This window comes from Cherax quadricarinatus, chromosome 12, assembly GCF_038502225.1.
Source record: "Cherax quadricarinatus isolate ZL_2023a chromosome 12, ASM3850222v1, whole genome shotgun sequence".
Lineage (NCBI taxonomy): Eukaryota > Metazoa > Arthropoda > Malacostraca > Decapoda > Parastacidae > Cherax > Cherax quadricarinatus.
Genome location: NC_091303.1, coordinates 1,945,858 through 1,962,500, shown reverse-complemented (window position 1 = coordinate 1,962,500; position 16,643 = coordinate 1,945,858). Strand labels below are relative to the sequence as shown.

Genomic DNA, 16,643 nt, shown 5'->3' with positions numbered 1-16,643 from the left:
GATTCATGACAAACGAGTAATGCTAGTCTATATGTGTCATGCTGCGGATCAGTAGGTCGGTAATTGTCCCATGCAGGGGGTGTCATGCGGTACACCGCAACTCACTGGACTAACCTGCTGAGTAATAAGACGATTGCTGAGGCGCCTGAAGTAATAAAATAGGATTTATTACATCAGAATTCAATTTAAACTTATTTTTTTTACTTTTTTCCTATCATGTAAGACAGCAAGAATTTAAAAATTCTTGCCTCTTACCAGACGAATTGAAGAATGGGTAAGAACGACGAGTATTAAGGTAACACTTCTCTAACTGATTTAAGTTTAATGGTGGAAAACTTAATCTGCGCATCTTCAGTGATCCCACATGGCAAGATTATTATTATTATTATATACATAAGGGAAGTGATAAACCCGCATGAGGAATGGGATGATATCAGGATTGATCCAAGGAAAGGGGATAACTGCAATTCCTTGATCAAAATCTCCTCACCAGCATCAAGGTACACCTCTTGAAGAGATCAAGAGCCATAATAACTTAAGAATCTGAGTACCGAAAATTGAATGCAACATACCGGAGATTCTGACTGTAATTACCCAGGTTTAATAAAGAACGAAATTATATTTACATAATATACAAACATCCTCTTACAAGCATTATCAGTAAAATTTTAGATCAGAGAATCATGAAGATTGAGCCAAAAAATGTAAAAATACAACTCCATCTCGCACAAACAAGAGGGACTAAAGCTTCAGAGCTCACTCCTGGAAATGTCCTCGGGGTGAGCAAATTAAGAATCATTTCAACAAAATAACCTCTGAGGCAATTGCGTTGTTAATAAATCTAAGATTATCTTTCAGGAATCTCAAGAAAGAGCCACTCAGGACAATGTATTTGACATGTCAGGCCCAACTTGGAGTATGGGGCAGGCAGCAGAACAGAGCCCATACCTCAAAAAAGCATGTAAAAAAACTGGAAATGAAAAGGTATGAGTTATAGTGAATCAAAACGACCTGAACCTGATGGTATTAGAAGACATAAGGACCAGGGAAGACAAGACAATGAAGTACAAAATATTTAAAGGAATTAATAGAGTGGATAGAGACAATTTTTACAATGTGACGTCTTACTCTCTATCATTCTTACACGAGAAACGGCTTGTAAATGTAATAGTGTGGAGTGTATTATAAGCTTATGGTAGTACACTAGGAATGAGAGAATGGTAAATGATGATTTAGTCAAAAGAAACACCAACTGAGATGCAGCCACTACCACGACTACTGCCTCTATACCTCTCAACTCAGGTAGACAGGAGAGAAGCCTATACTGGAGTATGCAATATCCAACGCAGTAGATGTCACACGCCTACACTAAGAAACAAGCTGAACGTGTAGAAGACAGGCGCCTACGGTGTCGAAGACACGAGTTTACACAGTGTAATATAGAAACCTACACCGCATAAAACAGGAACCTACATTACGCAAGATTAAAACTTACATTGCAGAAAATAGGAACAGAGGTTACACCGCAGAAGACAATATCGCCAACGCTGTAAGACATGAGCCAACACTCAAAAAGCATGGACTTACACTATATAAAACATGAACCTAAACCTTAAAAGACATTGGCCTACTGTAGAAGATAGGAGCCTACACTAAAAAAAAAACAGTAACCTCCACTGCTAAATATACGAACATTCAATGTAGAATATAGAAGCCTACATAACAGGAGACATGAAGCACACATTGTAAAAGACTGGAGTCTAAACTGAAGAAGAGAGAAGCTTACACTCTAGAATAATGTAATGAACTACGATGGAGCAGTTCACCATTACTAAGAATAAGTTAGCTGTGCAAAGTCAGAAAAGGAGGAAGAAGTTGCTGATAAAAACTTTTTTTCAGATATGATCTCCATTTTCTCTTCCAAAATTGTGTCTCAACTCATAGATAATTTTTGATCACCATTTTTATTATGAAAATCTATAAAATGACAGAAATACGAATCACGAACAAAAATCAATTGTGGCTCCCAAATCTTTTATATCTTCAAGGGTGTATATATATACATATATATATACATATATATATATACATATATATATATACATATATATATACTATATAATATACATATATATATATACACATATATATATACATATATATATACATATATATATACATATATATATATACATATACATATATATATACATATATATATATACATATATATATAATATATATATATATATATATATATATATATACATATATACATATATATATATATATATATATATACATATATATATATATATTCATATATACATATAATATATATATATACACATATATATACATATATATATACATATATATATACATATATATATACATATATATATACATATATATATACATATACATATATATATACATATACATATATACATATACATATATACATATACATATATATATACATATATATATACATATATATATATATATATACATATACATATATATATACATATATATATACATATACATATATATATACATATACATATACATAATTTTTTAGTAGTGGTAATATTTCCGTCGTGAATCTAATATTTATAAAGAAGCCAGTGTTGAGGTAGGAATGGAAATTAACACAACACAATGGCTTACAATGGTACCTATCGTCTCTCTAGTGTTCTTACTCTGATGATAAATTAGACACATGTGCAACTCTTGGGTATCTTTATTAAGGAAACGTTTCGCCACACAGTGGCTTCATCAGTCCATACACATGAGAAACTTGAAGAACAGGAGGAGAATGAGGTAATCAGTCGCTCAACCTTGAGTCCATGTGGTCAGTCCATCAATCTTGAATAGAATACGGCATATGAGCGGAAAAGCAGCTTATAAACCGTAGGCAGGAGAGGTGCAGCAGTTGTAGGTGGTGTCACATTTGCCCAATGTGGAAGTAGGACGTGTCCAAGGGTTAGGCAAGCGAAGAATTCCCAAGTGTTAAAATCCCAAGAAGTTGCAGTGTCTGACAGGATTGTAGATGAATGGTTCCCAGAATCGACACGTTGATAAATTAGACACATGTGCAACTCTGGGGTATCTTTATTAAGGAAACGTTTTGCCACACAGTGGCTTCATCAGTCCATACACAGGAGAAACTTGAAGAACAGGAGGAGAATGAGGGAATCAGTCCCTCAACCTGCGTCTAATTTATCAACGTGTCGGTTCTGTGAACCATTCATCTACAATCCTGTCAGACAAAACTTCTTGGGATCTTAATACTTGGGAATTCTTCGCTTGCCTAACCCTTGGGCACGACCTACTTCCACATTGGGCGAATGTGACACCACCTACAACTCCTGCACCTCTCCTGCCTACGGTTTTTAAGCTGCTTTTCCGCTCATATGCCGTATTCTATTCAAGATTGATGGAGTGACCACATGGACTCAAGGTTGAGGGACTGATTACCTCATTCTCCTTCTGTTTTTCTAGTTTCTCCTGTGTATGGACTGATGAAGCCACTGTGGCGAAACGTTTCCTTAATAAAGATACCCAAGAGTTGCACATGTGTCTAATTTATCAACGTGTCGGTTCTGTGAACCATTCATCTACTGTTCTTACTCTCTTCTTACCTCAGTGCTGCTCGTTGTAATTATACTAAAAATTTCCCTACTTATAATATATGTATATTTGATACATGCACTAGTATATTCATAGTAATTACATGTATGTACCATTTTGAGAGAGAGGGAGAGAGAGGGAGAGAGAGAGAGAGAGAGAGAGAGAGAGAGAGAGAGAGAGAGAGAGAGAGAGAGAGAGAGAGAGAGAGAGAGAGAGAGAGAGAGAGAGAGAGAGAGAGAGAGAGTGAGTAGAATGTGATTTTAAAAAAAGACCTAGTCTTTTTGAATGCATTATAGAGAGCAAGATTGAAACTTACTCTACAACGCTCTCAAATAACTACAATTTACCATTGATGGTGAAGAGATCTCGTGCATTAGTAGAAGTATTCTACTAAAGCTACGTTTGTGGGTCACAATGTAAATTAACCAACGTAATTTCTAATGCTTTTACCTCTCAAAAGTTAAGAAAAATGTGACTATGTTTGAAAATGCACCCTACATAGGACAGAAATGTGTATATAAATAAATTAATGCATGTATTTGATTATTAGTACTTCTGTACTAAAAACATGCTAATATCATTACTAGAGTTCCGTGTGAATACCTACCGTTCGTGGCAGAGTTCGCACTGACGGAACATTGTCGACGACACCTGAGCTTCCGTGTCCGGGACCTCCACGATCTATGCTCTCGTAGTCTTGATAGGACAACACGTCTGCAAGGAAACACGAGATGACGTAGTAAGTAAGGCTGGGAGGCCACCAGCGACTTGTGTAGTGAAATGTGGATTGTGATGTCCGTAGACTACTGGTGTTTGTGTACTGAAATGTATTTGGTTTTGACAGCGGACTGCGGTTACTTCTGTAGTGAAATGTGGGTTTATGTAGCTGGGGAATAGTTATGTTTTTCTGTTATCAACTATTACACTGATGATTTATGTGCTATGATGTATTACATAACACACAACTCATCTGTACACCGGTATAAATTGGATTTCTCAGCTTTTAAACATGAAGGATGTTCGGAAGATTTAAAATCTGTTTCAAACGAATGAACGGATAGGTACCTAGTACTAGAAACATGTCCTTGAACCCACTTACTAAGGACCTTCAACCTATCGTACTAGAAACCATATGAAAATGCACATTTTTAAAAATATTAATACACATGTAAGTGGGATTTTTTACCACGTGGAAAAAAAAAAAACTGTCTACCTCTATAGGAAGTGCTGAACCTATTTGCTTGAGTGTGAGGAAATATACATGAAGGTATTATCGAAAACCCGTTAGCCCAATTTCAGTAGAGGAGGAAGAAAGTACAGTAATCTCTTTGAAGATGTTGGAATATTACAAATCGGGAATTCAAGTGCCAGGATTCGTGTGGAGGGGGGTGTTCGATCCTCTGTCCTCTAATTGCGAGACAGATATGCTACATACCAACCTGTCACCTACTTAAGTGCACTAAACGTAATTCTCCAACAGGTTCCTACCAGTTTTATGTGGAATGATGTCAGGATCGTTGTCCTCTACCTCGCACACGCTGGGTCCCTCCTTCACCCTAGCCGCCAGCACCCCGACGTTCAGCGGCTTGTTTTCTAAATCTCCCTTCATATCGTCGTTTGGGGCGCCGATGTCGCGGCTTGGAGGAGTGTGACGCATCTTCATCACCACCATCACCACCAGCGCCGTTAGGATTATCGCAAGTACCACACCGATCAGGATACCTAAGACAGGTGTGAACTCGAAGAGCGCCGGAGGTCCTTTAAATGGAAAGATTGGCAATGAAGCTTTGATTACTGAAGTTTACGACTGTATATTATTATTATTATTATTATTATTATTATTATTATTATTATTATTATTTTTTTTTTCATCCGCTTACATGTATGCAGAAGTAAGGCTTAATAAAAAAAAATGCAGGAAAACCTTTATCGGTACAACATTTCACCCAGTGGGTGGTGGATTTTTATAATTCCTCTCTAAGCGTGGGTGAAATATTGTATCAATAAATGAGTCTCTGCATTTAGAGTCTTCTTACACGCTTACCTCTCAGTTTTCTTCATATCTGAAGCTCAAAGAGCATCGACCCTTGTCCGAACGACACAAATTCAGGTCACATATTTTCTTCCGTTGCAAGATTTTTAACATTTTATATCATTGATTACCTGTGCGTTTCTCTGCCACCTTCAGCGTGAAGGTCTCGAGCTTCGCCGCGTCGCTCCTGCCCTTGGAGTTAGCAGCGTAAGTGACCATAAGAAAGGCGAGGCCGGGCCGTAGCGCCGTCAGGTGGAACAGAGGCTCAACTGACGACATGTTACGATGCAGCGCCCCCGTCGTGGAGTCGTACACCTGGCCGAAAAAAAAGCAACCGGTATTAAGTGGAAGTCTAACATTCTCGGTCACCGTACTGTGCTATAGTGTACTTACTAGTTTTACTTGGGAACTCAACGTTCTCTCTCATTATACGAGACTACGATTTTTTTATGGGATGATATTCTCGCGTTCGAAATAACAGGAAAATACCAGGTGTGGGAAATTATATAGCAACAATTATTGGTTGCTGGATTATGATGGTCAGTTATGGACGGGAAAAAACAAGAATATTCCTGAAAAGATATAGAGGTTTAGTACAGGATGTTGAAATAAATTTCCAGTTGTATGAATAGGCAAGCAAACTACTTGTACGATTCCTGACAGTCATTCATAACCATATATCATGCTCGCCTAAGAGTGTGAAGAAAAGAGTACAAACAAAGGAGTAGAGTATATATTAGCACACACCAGAATTAGCACACACATATTAGCACACACCTTAAATTTTAACTCAGTTTTTGAATAAAGAGCACCAGTAATAAATGTGAATTTAGTAAAACATATAACGAAGCTACAGAATTTTGAGTAGCTCACCACCAGGCTTCTATTATAACCGAGATCAAAACCTGCTTAGGAACACAATATCTGAACTAGGAAAGACATTCTGGTACCAATGAACAGAAAACAACAAGACACCAGTGGAAGCTGAACTACCAAGTGAGCCATAGAGAAGAAAAGGAATTAAATAGAGATTAATTAACAAAGTAGAAACTTATCATACACGGCTTCAAAAGCAGGCGCGACAAAGATGAATCACATCAGCCGACCAAAAGTTGAGGGACAAGATTTTTCACTAGCAAACATTTCCCGCTAGTGTGTACCCACCCACGCTAATTACTGCCGTGAATACTAATCACCGCACAAATTAACTTTGCTAAGGATGTTAATGAGAGACTGGCGACTGTCACACTCACACACGTGCTAGGAAACTCTAATGCATGAATCATATTCTATGACATTTTATTTACTATACTGAACATAAGATACCTTAAAATCAGACCCTGATTGAGCACCATCTCCAAAAATATCACTCCATTTTAAGCAATATTTCGCAATATGTTTCTGACCTAAGGTGAATTCTTCAAATTTCCTTTCAACAATAAGTCTTTAAAAAAAGTAAAAATTTCCTACTATAAAATTACTCTATTAAAAATCAGACAACATGAATGCAATTTTACGTAGTCGTGTCTTTCTCTCAAGATCTTTCACATTATTTCTATATAGTTCAGCGAATCACTGATCCTATTCACGCATTGACGGAATCTTTAAAGCTGCAAATGTTTAGAACACAAGGCAGACAGCACCCAGTAAGCTGTCTTCACTCTCTGTGGTCATCAAGGAAATGAAGAGCCGGTAGCCACCTTCACCTGTGACTCCCAGGTAATGTAATGAGAACCTTAATGAAACTCCTAAAGAAGTTCATACCAAGACCTGCATGAGAAGAAGGTAAAGGGGAGGGAAAGGAGGGAGACGAGAGAGAGAGAGAGAGAGAGAGAGAGACAGGAGGTGGAGAAGAGGACGTTGCAGACGAACGGGGATATTAGTGGGGCTGTTGTGTCCTCCCAAGACGGGAGATTTAATTAAAGGAGTTTCATTAAGGTGTAATATGTTGAAACTAGCTGGACTATATACCCAGCAAGATTGTTATTACTGCCTCAATATTGTTGTAGAGGCGATGAGGAACTATCGTCGGTGGGGGGGGGGAGGGAGGGGCCGGCTCCTGCTCCTCTTCCTCCTCCTCCGCCTTCTCTATCCTCAACGTATAGCCCTTGTGGCTTAGCACTTCTTTTTGATTATAATAATAATAATTACCTTTAGTCGCACCTTTCCTTATTATTATTTACTGTTCATCTGCTATTGAATAATAATTTCATATCTTTGTTTAGAATTTATTGCACATTTATGCTACATGCAAAAAATCGCGAACAAGCGACGCAAGATGCAAAAGACGTAATAATTGATGCAAAAATCACGAACAAGCGACGCAAGATGCAAAAGACGTAATAATTGATGCAAAAATCACGAACAAGCGACGCAAGATGCAAAAGACGTAATAAATGATGCAAAAATCGCGAACAAGCGACACAAGATGCTCACCCGTAGTCGTATTACAAATATTTACTTATTTTTAAACGAATTTCTACTTACAACTTTTTTTTTTACACTGTTACTCTTCATGTCCTTTTGCTGTCTCTCCCTCTGTCTCATCATCTCCCGCTCTATATCACTACTTCTAGCTCTGCCTCCCGATTTCCTGCTCTTTTTGTTCTCCACATCTGCTATTCTCGTTTTCTTTATCTCTCGTTCTATCTGTTTCTCTCTTTGTACATCTGTCTCTATCTCTCACTAAGAGGAATAAAACTTACAGTTAAGTGGCTGGAAAAAATCAATATCCCACAGTTGGAGACGAAACTTTACGAGACATTTCGGTCCATTTTGGATAATTAAGAAATCACATTTATTAATTTATTTGATATTCTGATATCATTACAATGTTAGCTATTCAAGCTTCAGCTTGACTAAGCTCCTGGAGAGCGAAACGTTGCCACAATAAAAATGTCACATTAGTTGCACTTGTGTCCTTTTACTTTACAAAGTATATTGTGTTTTGCTGTATATCGCTGTAACAATATAATTGTCAAAGCAACCATGGAAAGTAAAAATTCATTGGGACTTGTTAGATGATGTGGAAGGAACGGATGGAAGTTTATTATGCATATTGAGGAGGTGGAAGGTTGGTTATGTGGAGGGAAGGAGTGCAGGGATGGTTATGTGGAGGGAAGGAGTGCAGGGATGGTTATGTGGAGGGAAGGAGTGGAGGGCTGGTCATGTGGAGGGAAGGAGTGGAGGGCTGGTCATGTGGAGGGAAGGAGTGGAGGGCTGGTCATGTGGAGGGAAGGAGTGGAGGGCTGGTCATGTGGAGGGAAGGAGTGGAGGGCTGGTCATGTGGAGGGAAGGGAGAGGTATAGGAGTGTGGGTTTAATTGTCCGTTGTTTTCCCGTACCTTCTCTCCCCTCTAATATATGTCATCTGCTCCCTTTGATGCTGACGTTAATGTGTGCTAATGCAGCAGTCCCTGTCCGTATCTCTCTGTATGTAGATATTTTTGATTCCCACACATTATTTTTTTCAGTGTGTGTTTGTTTTTTTTGATAATAACTCTAGTTAGTTGAGTCTTATAACTAATTATGTGCATATTATATGATGCATTATTTATTTATGCACCTGTTTTCTTTGTGTTTGCCTCACTCATTCTTGAATAATTTTTTCTCTCATGCTTGCATTTCATATCTTTTATTTTTTTTTTCGGAGTTTCATTATTCGTTTATTTGGAAGGTCTCGTTTTCAAGAACGAGCACATGTGACCATTTGAAGCCTAGTCGGTTTCAGTTTATTTTGCATCTGATAGTGCTCCTCCCTTATCTCGGGAACTAGTCTGGTTACACCTTTTCTATCTAAAATTCCTTGCTTTATTTGGTGGGTGCTCCAAGGTGGTGATGACAGCAATATCAGCAGCAGGAGAAATAACAACAGTAATAATAATAATAGCAACAACATCATCAACATCAACAAACAACCCTATAGGTTGCTAAAATCTCCCTATTGACTTCTGCAGGCTGGTATTCCTTACCTCCATGTAGAAGGTCTGAGGGAGTCCGCCGTCGAAGGCAGCCACACATTCCACCTCGATGGTGTCTGTCGTTTGGTTAGCAATCGAACAGTTCTTGGGCGGGTCCGGCGGCCCTGTTGGTAAGACAGTCTAAGATTTATACAGAACTATTGAAGCCTAGACAAGACAGTTAACGAAGTTTAGTTACGTGCTAATGCACATAACTTCAATTCAAACTCCGTAATATGGAGAAAATTGGGTAAAGTTCCCATTTCGGTAAATATAACTACAGATTTACAATTGGGAATTACAGATAACCACAAGGTACTGAGGGGAAACAGTAGATAGAAACAAAATAGCGTTTTTCCGATATGATTAAAATGAGTTTATTTTAAGGAATTGTTCTGATAAATAGGAAGATACGAAATAAATATAATAGCTAAAAATGTAGTTGTCCTTACTTAGCACAGCGCATAGTATGATACTTTTTGCCGAGCACACAGTATGTTAGTTAGCAGAAGCTATGGTACTTAACAGAGCACACAGTATGTTAGCAGAGTATATAGTATGTTAAAAGAAGCTATAGTATGGTACTTAACAGAGCACACAGTATGGTACTTGGCAGAGTACATGGTATGTAACAAAAAGATTTGCATCCTGGACATGACAATGATCTGTGATAAGCCACAACGCCCTCCAGGTTTCAATTTAACAATGCATATCGCCGGTGCCTTAAGGTGACAACAGAGAGGAAGAACTGCAAATCATTTCAGTAGACTTTGGTTTTATACGCAAACAATAAAATGCGAGTACCTTCCATTAAATATGATCTACGTCAACTGCAAATGTCAACGAAATATTCTGACCAGGTATATATATTTTGTATTTTACAGTAGAAAGGGAAAAAAATATTAGTATTTTTATGGAGAAACGCCAAACCAATAGAGGTTTGATCCAAGAAAAAACAGGACAGCTCCATTAACTTGAAACAAGAGATGATATCAGGGTTATTACTTTGAAGGGAGTAAGTAGTAGAAGGGAAGAGAATCAGGGAAACACGATGCGAAGACATGAGAGCGATTTCAATGCCTAAAAATTCTAGCACTTCTCATTAAGCCAAACCTTTCCTGCTAAATGATACATAACGAGTGTCGTCATACGCTGTCGTTATGTAATTCCGGTGATTAACGCACTTAAAACACTGCATTAGACGATTCTGTTTCAGCCTGGCGTTAAGAGTCTCCGAGAATTCGAGCTGTTTAATGCTGATCCTAAATCATTTCAATAATTTTCACAATGAAGTCGCTCTCGCGTATGATACAGTTAAGGTGCGTCGCACAGTAATGTTCCTAAATGGCTCTGCTCTATGCTGAGTTATGGATGCTTCCGAATCCTAGAATTGTGTAAAGGTGGAGATGGATAAATATGAAGAGAGAGAGAAAAAAAAAGAAACTGAAGGGCAGCTAACAAAAGATTTTACACTTTTTATCAAAATAATGTGCTGAGAGGTTCATAACACGTGACAATGTTATCTCTGGGTCACACTGCTTGCATGATAACGAGGATGATCGGTATAGCTGTGCTGTATTGAAACACGTGCAAGGAAATTTAAAATGAAAGAACAGGGCAGATGTATAATGATAGAATCTACTGTTGTTACTATCACTACAACTATCACTTATACTACCTCCACCACTATTCCCTACGTAGTTCATAGTATTACCACGACCACCACTACTGTCCTCGGTCATCCGGCTGACCAGTGACCAGTCCTGGCTGGTGAGAACGCTAGATACTACGGTAAATCCTTCATGTATTTAGCTGAATACGATATATGCAAAGTGAGTGCCTAAACTCCCCATAAAGTACTATATTTTTATTGTTTTTACAATTTTGGAAAGTTGCTTGTTCCAGTACTCTACAAGTCTGTTAACAAAAATGTTTTTACTCTTGTTTGTGTTGCACCTCGTGCCTCGGAGTTTTAAAAGTTTTCTTGTGTCATCGAATCCCCTTCCATACCAAATAGTTCTTCATATTTGTGTCAAATTTCTTTAGTACCTAAAAGCGCTTTGTTGGCCTACCTTGAACCTTGTTCCGTTTATCCTCATCCTTGTTCTATAATTTGATGACCAAATATCAAACAATATATTCAAGACCTTTCAAAGGTGTTACATGTTGTACAAAGGTTTTCACATACTGTGCTTAAAATTCATGGCAGGTATGCCTATCATACTTCCAGAGACTCCCGGCAAGATTGTTTAGTTCGTATGAGGTCATTACTAGTGACTGATCCACAATTCTCCTTTTCTTCTTATCTGACGGCTTTCCATGAATTTCATATTTACTAATTTACATATCTCTGTATTGAAGTACATTTTCCATGTATCTGAGAGGTAAATAAAGGATCTCAAATACCGGATATTAAATTAATAATAATAATGAACAAAATATAAAAAAAAAATACGGGTATGTTGGGCAGGAACAGGAACAAGAGGTGTAAAAGAGGAGGAATAAGAGGAGGAAAAAAAAGAAAAGAAATGTGGAAAACGAAGAAATGATGATGAAGAAGAAGAGAGTGAGGAGGAAAGAAAGGTAACACCAATTCAGCAAATCTAAGAGTACCATTAACTCTACAAAAAGAAAATTATTCATAGATTTTGTTTATTTACTAATATATTGATTAAATATTTTGCGTTATTCAGCTCTAACATGATTAGTGATTTACTCTCGAACTGGTTAACTTTGTCACAACAAATCATATTATATGTATTTTCATACTTTTCACTGATATTCTTCTGACTTTAATTATTTTTAATTACAATAAAATTTTCAATAATTGGACCTTTATATCGAAGAATTTTTTACATTAACACTCGACATCCTACACTGAAAACCTCCACTCTTTAATGTCTTCTTATTAGACGTAATATTTACCTACAGTGCTTGTTAAAAATAATAATAGTAACTTTATTTACTACATGTACAAGGTATACAGTCCTAGCTGACATACTACATAGAAACCCCCTTGTTATGCTGAGCATTTCGGGCAAATTAGGTCAGTGTCCCAGGATGCGACCCACACCAGTCGACTAACACCCAGGTACCCATTTACTGATGTGCGAACATAGACAACAGGTGTAAAGAAACACGCCCAATGTTTCTACCCTGGATGGGAATCGAACCCAGACCCTTGTTGTGTGAAGCGAGAGCTTTAGCCACCAGGCCACCAGTAATTCGCTGTCAAATTTCTATAGATGTTTTTACGTAGACTCATGACTGCTATTTAAACTTTACTTTCTGTCTTGTGTTCACGGTAAATTTTGCACACATTCACAGATCAACACACAAACTTATGCAGTTCATCTTTGTTTTAATGGTCTGCGCTTCTCAACTGCTGTCTGTCAAAGGGAAATTAACAAATAGGATACTGAAGCATCAGACAGGAGTAGCTTTCAGCACAAAACAATTCTTTCTTTTCCCCAGAACGAAATCAACATCATTGCATACAAAGGAAGGGCACACTAGAAAAATATAGAGATACAAAAGGTTAAAGGACAAATAAATTTTTTTTCTGGCCTCAGCAGCGAGCCATTGTAATTCCGTAGAATTGACTAAGCTACTTCGTAAAAAGGAAAAAAAGTTGTGTTCTCTTTGTTCAAAATAAAAAGAGATAATAGGGAGGACTGACAAGATAAATAGTGAAAACCATAAAAGTGCACATGTTGCAGTAGTTTAGAAAGTGTGACAAAACTATTGAACACTATTCAAACTGCTGATGAAGATCATGTCATTCTCGGTAGAAATTAAGTAACGTAACTATGGTATTAAAAACATAGGGGGGAAAATAATTAATCCTATAATATAATTATAAATCCTCAGGTGGTTTCTAAATGTTTATACCGTAAACGTTAATTGAATTCTATGTGAAATATTGTGTGAAATGAGCCATTCAACCATGGTAGTTGAGCATCATGTGGTAGTTAAAGACGTGTGTTAGTTGCCCATCATGTTGCAGTAATGCTTCATATAGTTACCGTGGAAGTGGTGTTAAATACATATAGCAGCAAGAGTTGTTAATGCAACCAAAATTAGGTGTTGTTGCATTTGTCAAACCTATTTGACAAAATTATTGCTGTCCTGAAACCTGTGCACATATTAATTATTATTAATTGTGCTTCGCATACCCAGATCATTATATTTTACATTTATTATTCCATATCAAATTAAAAACATTATTTTTCCGGATTAACTAATCAAGCATTGCACGTACACGTATAAATTAAACTTGCACTGCGTGAGTCTGACATCAGTGATCTCTAAGACCAGATGCATGTACCAGCAACTCTTAGTGAGAACTTTGTAAATTTCGAGGAGGGAAGCGAGAGAATGATTTTTTTTTAACCAATAAAAAGCTTTTCGAGAATTAAACGAAGGTCAGAGTTTGCTCATTTTGTGTGTGTGTGCTCCTTCAGAGCCGCGGGGTGGCCGTCTGCCTGCTGCTACCTCGTGCATACCAACACCCACCAATGTTCTTGCTACCCTTGTTTCTCTTTGTTGATCTTACCAGCTTGTTTTTCTCGCTGCATGTTTTTACTGTTTGTTGCCTGTTTCCCTCCTACTTCCTATTTAATTTCTCTCTCTTTGACTGTTATGATGTTTTTGCACATATCTCTAATTTGATCTCTCTACAGGTATTGTTAAAGGGATAAAGGGATCGTCCCTTGAAGGGTGTCAGTGAGGAGATAAATAACAATTCTAAAACCTTTGCGAATAATAACGCTTTCAAGTTTTTTAAACAAATTAAAATTGGTTTATAATCTTGTTTAAGCAAGTTTTCATTGAGTTACAAAAGTGTCGACAGTTTCTCATGAATACACAGCTCATTCCCAAACATTTAACAAAATAGAGATTTTTTTCTCGTCTAGTAACTTGTAAATAGTAGTAGTGTTTGCAAGTAATGATAGAAGAAGTTGTTGGTGTTGTTGTTATTATTGAAGATAGCAGTAATATTTGTCAGAATTGGTATTATTATACTGTTTTTGTAGGTATATAGTTTCTACAATAGGCAGATACTATTGTAGATAGTATCTCTAATTAGTAGTATGTATTGTAAGAAGTAGAAATAGCAGTAGTAATGGTAGTAGTAATAGTAGTAGTACTAGTAGTAATAGTAGTAGTAGTAGTAGTAGTAGCAGCTGCAGTGTGTGTGCGTATGTGTGAATGTGTGAGTATGTATGTGTGTGAGTATACATTTATCTGAGTATGTCTTTATCACTGTTTGCATTATTCATATTTATGTCTTTCTATCGTATATTGCTCTACATTCCTGCTTCATTTCACAATTAATTTAGAGAGCTATATCTCTCCTGATGCGCTATTTTTCGTTGCAACATTCAAGTGCGTGATGTTTCCACTCATCATCCTCACTTGGCATAGTCATGATATTTCTGTCTCTCAAAATCTCGTATCTCTATCTCTTCTCTTCCTCTTTTTCTTCAGCTTCTTCAGTTTTTGCAATTTTTGTATAAAGATTATAAAAAAAGTAAAAAGCACAGACTAGTGCAGATGAGTCGGATTTTTTAAATTCAAAATTCGTTTCCTTCAATAGCAATTTAGAGGCTGTTTTTTATAGATAATCATTCTCAGATCCTTCTTACTCTCAGATGTTCACAAAATCTGTTTCATAGTGTCTATTTACACTCTGTAATCTATGTCACTTCGATACGAAGGATTCTTTTACCCTTATCCCCAGAAACACAATTTCAATATTTCAGTAATGTCATCAGCTCAAGAACCGAGCCTTAGGGGTTCTACGTATTTTTTTTTTAATTTGACGTTTCCTGTTGTCTCGCTTTGTTTCGTTTAAGTTTCCATTACCTTTTTCATTATCTGTCCTCTCGACCTGTTTCTCTTTTGTAATAATAATTTTTCTTTCCTGTGTGACACAGTGTAACAGGTCTTCTGACCAGCTCAGAATTTACAGTTTATGAACTCTTATCTATTTGAAATTTCTTCCACCAACGTGTTTTCAAAAACTATTTGGTTAGTGAGGAAGAATCTCTCATCTCTACACCTTTTTTGTTATTAAATAAATCATCTTATAAAAATGCTCTACTAATGTGCGTTAGTGTTAAAAAATGTGGTAATGGGAGATCTTTTTTTTTCACCAGGATTACAGCAAGGACAATTCAAGAGCATCCAGTATTTCTTTGCAATTCATATTCCTTTTTTAATGTGTGTACTCACCTAGTTGTGGTTTCGGGGGTCGATTCATAGCTCCTTGACCCACCTCTTCACTGGCCTTTACTGGGTCACTCTCCCTGCACTGAGTTTTATCATACCTCTGCTTAAAGCTATGTATGGATCCTGCCTCTACTACATCGCTTCCCAAACTATTCCACTTCCTGACTACTCTGTGACTGTTGAAATACTTCCTAACATCCCTGTGAGTCATCTGTGTCTTCAATTTCCAACAGTGTCCTCTTGTTGCTGTATCCCATCTCTGGAACATTCTGTCTCAGTATTCTATATGTCGTTATCATGTACCCCCTATCTCTCCTGTCCACCAGTGTCGTCAGGTCGATTTCCCTTAACTTCTCGTCGTTAGACATACCCCTTAGCTCTGGGACTAGTCTTGTTGCAAACCTTTGCACTTTATCTAGTTTCTTTACGTGCTTGGTTAGGTGTGGGGTTTCAAACTGGTGCTGCATACTCCAATATGGGCCTAACATACAGTGTACAGGGTCCTGAACGATTCCTTATTAAGATGGCGGAATGCTGTTCTGAGGTTTGCTAGGCGCTCGTATGCTGCAGTAGTTATTTGGTTGATGTACGCCTCAGGAGATGTGCCTTGTGTTATACTCACCCGAAGATCATTTTCTTAAGTGAGGCTTGTAGTCTCTGTCCCCCTAGACTGTACTTCGTCTGCGGTCTTCTTTGCCCTTCCCCAATCTTCATGACTTTACACTTGGTGGGGATGAACTCCAGGAGCCAATTGCTGAACCAGGCCTGCAGCCTGTCCAG

At 37.4% G+C, this 16,643-nt stretch overlaps 1 protein-coding gene across 2 annotated transcripts in view; it reads right to left on the bottom strand.

The window, feature by feature from the left end:
* The window catches only part of LOC128686650 (nephrin), a 703,712-nt gene that overhangs the window by 2,533 nt on the left and 684,536 nt on the right, over positions 1 to 16,643 (bottom strand). For both annotated transcript variants that reach the window (XM_070084202.1, XM_053773653.2), the window contains 4 exons: positions 9,642 to 9,754; positions 5,803 to 5,986; positions 5,128 to 5,397; positions 4,247 to 4,353 (listed from right to left, as the gene is read on the bottom strand). In XM_070084202.1, the coding sequence (XP_069940303.1) occupies positions 4,247 to 4,353; positions 5,128 to 5,397; positions 5,803 to 5,986; positions 9,642 to 9,754 (674 nt within the window). The remainder of the gene's footprint in view (positions 1 to 4,246; positions 4,354 to 5,127; positions 5,398 to 5,802; positions 5,987 to 9,641; positions 9,755 to 16,643) is intronic.